At 40.6% G+C, this 9,811-nt stretch overlaps 1 protein-coding gene across 1 annotated transcript; it reads left to right on the top strand.

Moving 5' to 3' along the window:
• The first annotated feature begins 265 nt into the window (after nucleotides 1-265).
• On the top strand, nucleotides 266-4,885 carry ACTRT1 (actin related protein T1). Its single transcript, XM_007107161.3, is given in 3 exon segments — nucleotides 266-279; nucleotides 3,728-3,932; nucleotides 3,935-4,885. Coding segments are annotated over 3 exon segments (1,170 nt in total).
• Nucleotides 4,886-9,811: the final 4,926 nt, after the last annotated feature.

Raw genomic sequence — 9,811 nt, 5'->3', positions numbered from 1 at the left:
TCCAGAAAAACAAAACTAATAGAATAGAATAGAATAGATGATAGATAGATAGATAGATAGATAGATAGATGATAGATAAAAAGATATTTACTCATGCCGTTTTGTATACTGAGAAGTCCCATCCACTGCCAGCTGTAACCTGGAGGCCCAGGAAAGCTGGTGGTATAGTTCCAGTACAAACCTGAATACCTGAAAACCAGGGGAGTCAATGGTGAAAGTCCTGGTCCAAGTCTGAAGACCCATGACCCAGGAGTACCCATGTCCGATGTCCACAGATGGGTATCCCGGAGACACCAAGAACAAATTTGTCCTTCCTCTGTCTTTTTGTTCTGTTCAGGGCCTTCAACAGTTTGAATAATTCCCACTTGCATTGGTGAGGCTGAACTTCTTTACTCAATCTACCAATTCAAATGCTAATCTCTACTAGAAACACCCTTATGGACACACTCAGAAATAATGTTCTACAAGATATCTAGGCATCTCTTAGCCAAGTCAAGTTGACACATAAATTTAACCATAATAATGTTAGTCTTGAGTTTGAAATTTATACGGCTGACCAGCATGCTAGAAATTCAGGCAGGTTTTCTATGTTACAGTATGGAGGCAGAATTCCTGCTTCTCCCAGAAACTTCGGTTTTGCTTTGAAGGCCTTCATTTTGTTGGATGGGGCTCACACACCTTATGGATGTTAATCTCTGTTATTTAAGCCAACTGATTTTAAATGTTAATCACATAAACAAAATACTTTCATGGTAATGTCTAGACTAGTGTTTGACCAAACAACTGGGCACAATAGCTTAGCCAAGTTGACAAATAAAATGAATCATCTCAGTCTGTATTTTTAAAAAAGAAGAAAAATTTTACATCTATAGTCTAACCTTCAAACTTAACACACTGGAAAAAGAAAAGCAAACTGAAGCAAGAAAAAGGAATAAAATGAGGGCTTCCCTGGTGGCACAGTGGTTAAGAATCGTCCTGCCAATACAGGGGAGATGGATTCAAGCCCTGGTCCGGGAAGATCCCACATGTCTCAGAGCAACTAAGCCCATGAGCCACAACTACTGAGCCTGTGCTCTAGAGCCCGTGAGCTACAACTACTGAGCTCACGTGCCACAACTACTACCTGCATGCCTAGAGCCCGTGCTCCGCAACAAGAGAAGCCACTGTAGCGAGAAGCCCGTGCACCACAACGAAAAGTAGCCCCCACTTACCGCAACTAGAGAAAGCCTGCACGCAGCAACAAAGAGCCAACACAGCCAGAAATAAATAAATAAAATAAATTTTTAAAAAAGGAATAAAATGATTAAGAAATGCAGGAATGGGCTTCCCTGGTGGCGCAGTGGTTGGGAGTCCGCCTGCCGATTCAGGGGACACGGAGACACCAAGAACAAATTTGTCCTTCCTCTGTCTTTTTGTTCTGTTCAGGGCCTTCAACAGTTTGAATAATTCCCACTTGCATTGGTGAGGCTGAACTTCTTTACTCAATCTACCAATTCAAATGCTAATCTCTACTAGAAACACCCTTATGGACACACTCAGAAATAATGTTCTACAAGATATCTAGGCATCTCTTAGCCAAGTCAAGTTGACACATAAATTTAACCATAATAATGTTAGTCTTGAGTTTGAAATTTATACGGCTGACCAGCATGCTAGAAATTCAGGCAGGTTTTCTATGTTACAGTATGGAGGCAGAATTCCTGCTTCTCCCAGAAACTTCGGTTTTGCTTTGAAGGCCTTCATTTTGTTGGATGGGGCTCACACACCTTATGGATGTTAATCTCTGTTATTTAAGCCAACTGATTTTAAATGTTAATCACATAAACAAAATACTTTCATGGTAATGTCTAGACTAGTGTTTGACCAAACAACTGGGCACAATAGCTTAGCCAAGTTGACAAATAAAATGAATCATCTCAGTCTGTATTTTTAAAAAAGAAGAAAAATTTTACATCTATAGTCTAACCTTCAAACTTAACACACTGGAAAAAGAAAAGCAAACTGAAGCAAGAAAAAGGAATAAAATGAGGGCTTCCCTGGTGGCACAGTGGTTAAGAATCGTCCTGCCAATACAGGGGAGATGGATTCAAGCCCTGGTCCGGGAAGATCCCACATGTCTCAGAGCAACTAAGCCCATGAGCCACAACTACTGAGCCTGTGCTCTAGAGCCCGTGAGCTACAACTACTGAGCTCACGTGCCACAACTACTACCTGCATGCCTAGAGCCCGTGCTCCGCAACAAGAGAAGCCACTGTAGCGAGAAGCCCGTGCACCACAACGAAAAGTAGCCCCCACTTACCGCAACTAGAGAAAGCCTGCACGCAGCAACAAAGAGCCAACACAGCCAGAAATAAATAAATAAAATAAATTTTTAAAAAAGGAATAAAATGATTAAGAAATGCAGGAATGGGCTTCCCTGGTGGCGCAGTGGTTGGGAGTCCGCCTGCCGATTCAGGGGACAGAGGTTCGTGTCCCGGTCTGGGGGGATCCCACATGCCGCGGAGCGGCTAGGCCCGTGAGCCATGGTCGCGGAGCCTGCGCGTCCGGAGCCTGTGCTCCACAACGGGAGAGGCCACAGCAGTGAGAGGCCCGCGTACCACAAAAAAAAAAAAAAAAAAAAAGAAAGAAATGCAGGAATTATTGAAATAGAAAATAGGAAAACAATAGAGAAATCAATGAAACCAAAAGACAGTTCTCTTAAAAGTTCAAAAAAGTAAAGGAGATATTACTACCAACCTTACAGAAATAAATAAGGATTATAAATAAATACTGTGAAAAATGTTATGGTGTAGAATAGGTAAAAAAAATTATATTCAAATGGAAGAACTTTGAATAAAGTATGCTAAATGAATGAAGCCAGACATGAAAGGTCACATATATAATTCTATTTAAATGAAAAATTCAGAAGAGATAAGTCTATAGAGACAAAAAATATATTATTAGTGGAGTTTAGGGCTCATGAGGATGGCCCGAAGAGAGTGATAGCTAAAGGGTGCAGGGTTTCTTTTTGAAGTAAAGAAAATGTTCTAAACTTGACTTTTGTAATGTTTGTACATAGTTGAATATTTTGAAATTCATGGAAATGTACTATATAAATGGGTGAATGTATTGTATATGAAATTTATCTCAATAAAGCTGTTTTAAAACAAAACAAATATAAGGGAGAATAAAAGAAAGGGTGTTCTGACCACCTCTGGAAGTGGATTGTTGGCATCTTTACTCCAATCTGAACCTTAGCAAAGGAAAGGGTATAATTGTCATTCCACAAACAGCAGCTCAGCTGAGTATAGAAGTCAGCTTTCTGGGACAACCTCACAGCTGGGCCGCTTCATTAGATTCTAAGCCTAGGCCTTTGCTTCATGTTCACAGACGTATCAAAATCTGTTCAGAAGGTATGGTTTGCCTTCCTCTGTTTCAGGTCTCACCAAGCTAGGAGTACTGGTGGCTCAGAGACCCCACCCCTTAAACATCCTCTGATGCTCTCTGAGAACAATTGTTGCCTCGGCTACTTTATTACATAGTGAACAGTCATCACTGAAATTGCCTCAGCAGGCCCTGTCCTGCTTGAAAAGAGACAGTATTCATGGGTTGAGGATGGGGTTAGGGGACAGCCTGCTAGCTCTGCTTTAGTGACAACCTAAGAACTTTGGAATCCTGTGGCTGTTAAACTTCCAGAGGTACCTATTATCTCACAAAGTGGCCATGTTCTTTCTTTATTTTGGTGAAGGTCAGAAGAGCATGCTGCAGACGTGTTTAACCCATATGCATTAGATACTCCAGCTGTAATTTTTGACAGTTGATCAGGACTCTGCAAAGTAGGCATGTCTGGAGAGACTGGGCCCCGTCATGTCATCAGTTCTGTCATGGGGCATCCTAAATTCAACATGGCTTTACTAGAAGCCAATCAGAAAAAATTACACTGTGGGGGGGAAAAGCCCTGTTCAAGTATGGAGCCTTGCATCTGCAGTATCCCATTGAATGTGGACTGGTAACAAGATGGGATGACATGTAAAAACTCTGGAAGTATCTTTTTGAGTGGGAGCTGGGAGTAAAACCCTGTCAACAACCTGTGCTCATGACTGAGCCCTCCTTGAACCCAAGGGAGACTCGAGAGAAGACAGCAGAAGTGATGTTTGAGACCTTCAGTGTGCCTGCCGTCTACCTGTCCAATCACATGGTCGTAGCACTCTATACCTCTGCCTCTGTCAGGGGCTTAGTGGTGGACAGTGGTAATGGGATCACTTGCACTGTCCCCATTTTTGAGTGTTACTCCCTTCCTCATGCCATCATCAAACTCTACGTGGCAGAGAGAGACATCACAGAGCACCTCACCCGACTCCTCCTGGCCAGTGGGTGTAATTACCCTTGCATACTCAACAAGGCCTTATTGGATGACATAAAAGAGACGCTGTGCTGTGTGGCCTTAGAGCCAGAGAAAGAACTTTGTAAGAAGCCAGAGGAGGTCCTGAGAAAATACAAACTACCAGATGAAAATGTCATCCACCTTGGGGATCATCTGTACCAGGTACCTGAGATACTTTTTGCACCTGACCACCTGGGTGTCCACAACCCAGGACTATCAAAAATGGTCTCCAGCAGCATTATGAAGTGTGACACCGACATCCAGAAAAATCTTTTTGAAGAAATTGTGCTGTCTGGGGGCACCACTCTCTTCCCTGGGCTTGAGAAAAGACTTATGAAAGAACTGGAAAGGCTGGCCTTCAGAGGAACTCCCATCAAGATCACCACTTCTTCTTATGGATGTTTCTCTGAATGGATAGGTGCATCCATTGTGACCTCTCTGAGCAGTTTCAAGCAGATGTGGATCACTTCTGTGGATTTCATGGAGTTTGGGACATATGTTGTCTAGAGAAGATGCTTTTAAAGGATTCAGAGCACAGGGGACAGCTTGAATTGTCAGATCATAGGAGCACTGGTGGAAGGTGACATTTTCCCTTGGGCTTCAGCATGTATTCAGTAAAAGTGATAAGGCCTTTGGGGTTTCAGTTCATTTTGGGTAGCACCAGAGTAATTTTTCATCCAGGTAGTGAATCTTTTTAAGTGATTCTAGTCCACCCTTCCTGTCTCAGGGACCTATTCAGTTGTTTTCTCCAAATAAATCCTTGGGTTATGTGTTACAGCTGTGTCCACTTGCAGGGTTTGTAGTAAAAACAGGTACTTGAGCCTCATGCCTAGAAGCTTAATTCAGTAGGTCCCTAGAATCTTCATTTTAATCAAGTGTCTTAGATATCTTTGATAGATCTAGTGTGAAGGAGAGACAGAATTACCAGGGAAAATGTGGGGAGGGAGGAGAATTAAGTAGAAGAAGGAATGCTACCCAGCTTTTAGGGCTCAACTGATCCTTTCAGTCAACTGGTTCTTAATTAGCACAATAGGGCTCTCTACTGTTAGGCAGCTAAATGAGATAGAGCTGTTGTCCTTCCTTGTCAAAGAGGAGAGATGTGGAGAGAGATGAGAGAAATCACTATTTTTTTAAGGATCTCTAAGCTGAGGGCCCCTATTCCCAGTTGGAGTATTAAGAATCAACATCTCTATTTTTTTAACTGAAGTATCGTTGCTTTGCAGTATTATATGTTACAGGTGTACAATATAGTGATTCACAATTTTTAAAGTTTATACTCCATTTATACTTATTATAAAATATTGGCTATATTCTTCACATTGTACTAAATACCCTTGTAGTTTATTCTATGCCTAATAGTTTGTACCTCTTGTTCCCTTACCCCTACCTTGCCCTTCCTCATTCCCTCTCCCCACTGGTAACCACTAGTTCTCTATATCTCTTAATCTGCTTCTCTTTTGTTATATTCATTAGTTTGCTGCAACTGGCAAAATTTTGTTCTTTTTTATGGCTGAGTAGTATCTCACTGTATATATATACCACATCTTCTTCATTCATTCATCTGTTGATGGACGCTTAGTTTGCTTCCGTATCTTGGCAATTGTAAATAATGCTGCTATGAACATTGGAGTGCATGTACCTTTTCAAATTAGTGTTTTGGTTTTTTCAGATATATACCCAGGAGTGGAATTGCTGGGTCATTCTTATTTTATTTTTTGTTTGTTTTGTTTTACTTTCAAGGATATTTATAGCCTCATTTTGTTAGGGGAAAAAGACTGAAAATATGTCATCAATAAATTGTTGAATAAATTATGCATACAGTTTTTCTTCATTAGCTTAGTTGTATTTTCCCAAAATATTATCAAGATAGAAATGGAAAATTCAGAGAAGTCTTTGTAGTACAATCCATTTTTATGGTAAATAAAACAGTGGCACTTTCCCATATATATGTATGTCTATGCACATTTGTATGTACATATATAAATGAATATGCTTTTTTACATGATTATAAGCACTTGGAAAAAAGTACAGAAGGTTACATACCATGGGGGTTGTTGTGGAACACCAGTTCATGTTCCCGAGGCAGTGAGGCCAAGCAAACTGAAACAACAGAGTTTGGAGCAGAGAAAGGTTTATTTCAGGGCCAAGCCAGTAGAACTGGTGGCTCATGCTCACAAAGCCGAACTCCCTGATGGCTTTTGGGGAGAAGTTTTTATAGGCAGAATTTAGTGTAAGGGCTTCGGGGTGTTTGACTTTCTTCTGATTGGTTGGTGGTGAGATAGCAGGGTGATGTTCCAGGAATCTTGTGCTCAGCCAAAGTTGTCATCCTCCACCTGGCTGTGGGCCTTAGTTCTTACAGAAGAACTCAAAGATACTGCTATGCATATCCTTTGAGGAGGAACCAGGTCCCTGCCCCAAGGCTGCACTATTGTTTCCTGACTGCTCCTCCTTTCTTTCTCCATTCCCTCCCTTCCCTAATTATCAACTGCTTGAATCTGCCCTTTGAAACTCAGGGAAGGTCTAAGAGGCTAAAGCCTTTTCCCTACAAACAAGAGAAGGGGAGACACAGAAAGGATTTGTACCTGGGAGGGCACACAGGGTCCTGCTTTGTTTCAATCCCCCCTTTTCCTTAATACTCCTCTATCTTGATCAGGACAGGTACAGACAAGTAAGGTAATAACGTTTTGGGTAGAGAGGTTAATCAGGAACTCTGCAGAGGAACTTGGTTTTAGAGGGAATCAGTTTCTGGGTTACACAGGTTGGTGGAGAAGAATGGAATAAAACGTAGTACTGGTGGAAAGAAGAGTGGGAGTGGGAGCACATCAAAAAGGAAGAACTATACTTTAAAAAAGTCATCCTGAATGAAATGAAACCATTTGTCTATAAAAAACAAGGAATTCTATTTTCCATATATCTTTCCAACTACATATTCAGGGTGTCATATTGCTAGTTTGTTTAACAAGACAGCCATGAAAATGAAAATTATCTAATATTCAGTAAAAATCACTATAAATCAGGTATTTTATTTTTATATTTATTTGAGATATCTGGTTGAATATCATACTGCTGCTTACAGATAACTTAGCAAAACCACAGTGGAACCAGAAGACAGTAGAATTATACGTTCAAAGAGCTAGGAAAATATACTGTCAAACTAGAATTATATACCCAGGAAAACCATTCCAAGAAAGATGGTAAAAATACTTTCTGAAAATAACTGAATATGTTTACTCTCAATAGTCCATCACTAAAGGAAATTTTATATGATTATTTGAGGGCATATAAAAATAATCCCAGTGGGACTTCCCTGGTGGCTCACTGGTTAAGAATCCGCCTGCCAATGCAGGGGACACGGGTTCAAGCCCTGGTCCAGGAAGATCCCACATGCCGCAGAGCAACTAAGCCTGTGCGCCACAACTACTGAGCCTGCCCTCTAGAGCCCATGAGCCACAACTACTGAGCCCATGTGCCACGAGCCCATGCTCTGCAACAAGAGAAGCCACTGCAATGAGAAGCACGTGCACCACAATGAAGAGTAGCCCCTACTCACTGCAACTAGAAAAAGCCCAAGTGCAGCAACAAAGGCCCAACACAGCCAAAAATAAATAAATTAATTTTTTAAAAAAGAATCTGCCTGCCAGTGCAGGGGACACGGGTTCAAGCCCTGGTCTGGGAAGATCCCACATGCCGCAGAGCAACTAAGCCTGTGCACCACAAATACTGAGCCTGCACTCTACAGCCTGTGAGCCACAACTACTGAGCCCACATGCCACAACTACTGAATCCCGCGTGCCTAGAGCCTGTGCTCCACAACAGGAGAAGCCACCACAATCAGAAGCCCACAAACCACAACGAAAAGCAGCCCCCACTCACTGCAACTAGAGAAAGCCCATGGGCAGCAATGAAGGCCCAGTGCAGCCAAAAATAAAATAAATGAAATAAAATAAATTTATAGCAATAAATAAATAAATAATCCCAGAAAAAGATACATATGGTGTACTAAGAAATAATGAACATTAAATAATGGTGAACTCAGAGGTAAATTTAAAAATACTGACTGTACAAATTCATAGTATCAATATCAACATAATAAAAATAATGAAAACTCTGTAGTACAAAAGGACATAAATCATGGAAACAGGTTGGAGCTAAAAATCTGAATATACTTGCATTTCTCAGAAAGAAATATTAATTAAATTTAGAATATATATATAGATATAAAAACTGAAGGAACTCCTTCTATAAATCTGTAAAAATAAAACCAAAAACATAAATAACAACTGCAATTGGAAATATTAAAAGGCATTCCTAAAATACCAATGTGTCAAAGAAGAAATTTTAATAAAAATTATAAGGTAATTAAAAGTGAATGATAAAATATTAGGTATTAAGAGATGGAATGCTGCTAATGCTGGAATTAATTAGTAAGAAATGTATAGTATTAAATGCTTATGTAAGTAAAAAAGAAGGTTGAATATCAGAGAGCTAAATAATCCAGTTTTGAAGTTAGAAAAAGTGTTGCCAAATGAAGGTCATTTGGGATTAAGTGACCGTGCGCCCGTGCGCCACAACTAGTGAGGCCAAATAAACTGATGCATGGTGAAGCCAATAAACTGAAATGTCAGAATTTGGAGCAGAGAAAGGTTTATTGCAGGGCCAAGCAAGGAGAGTGGGTGGCTCATGGTCAAAAACCCTGAACTCCTTGATGGTTTTTGTGGAAAAGTTTTTATAGGCAGAATTTGGGGTGAGGTCTGCAGGGTGTGTGACTTTTGTCTGATTGGTTGGTGGGGAGGTAGCAGGGTAGTGCTCCAGGAATCTTGTGCTTAGCCTGAAGTTGCCATCCTCCACCTGGGTGGGGGACTTAGTTGTGTAGAAGAGCTCAAAAATATTGTTATTTATGTTTCTTGAGGAGGAACCAGGACCCTTCCCCAAAGCTGCACTATTGTGTTTTTTCTCGCAGCTGCATCCCACTAGCTATCTATTTTATGTTTGGTAGTGTATATATGTCCATGACACTCTCTCACTTTGTCAAAGCTTACCTTCCCCCTCCCCATATCCTCAAGTCCATTCTCTAGCAGGTCTGGGTCTTTATTCCCGTCTTACCCCTAGATTCTTCATGACCTTTTTTTTTTTCCTTAGATTCCATAAATATGTGTTAGCATGCGGTATTTGTTTTTCTCTTTCTGACTTACTTCACTCTATATGACAGACTCTGGGTGATGGCCATTCTGACTGGTGTGAGATGATATCTCATTGAAGTTTTGATTTGCATTTCTCTAATGATTAATGATGTTGACCATTCTTTCATGTGTTTGGATTGGGTTATTTGTTTTTTTCTTATTGAGCTGCATGAGCTGCTTGTAAATTTTGGAGGTTAATCCTTTGTCAGTTGCTTCATTGGCAAATATTTTCTCCCATTTTGAGGGTTGTCTTTTGGTCTTGTTTATG

This window comes from Physeter macrocephalus, chromosome 21 (assembly GCF_002837175.3).
Source record: "Physeter macrocephalus isolate SW-GA chromosome 21, ASM283717v5, whole genome shotgun sequence".
NCBI lineage: Eukaryota > Metazoa > Chordata > Mammalia > Artiodactyla > Physeteridae > Physeter > Physeter macrocephalus.
This window is presented reverse-complemented; position numbering and strand designations above follow the sequence as displayed.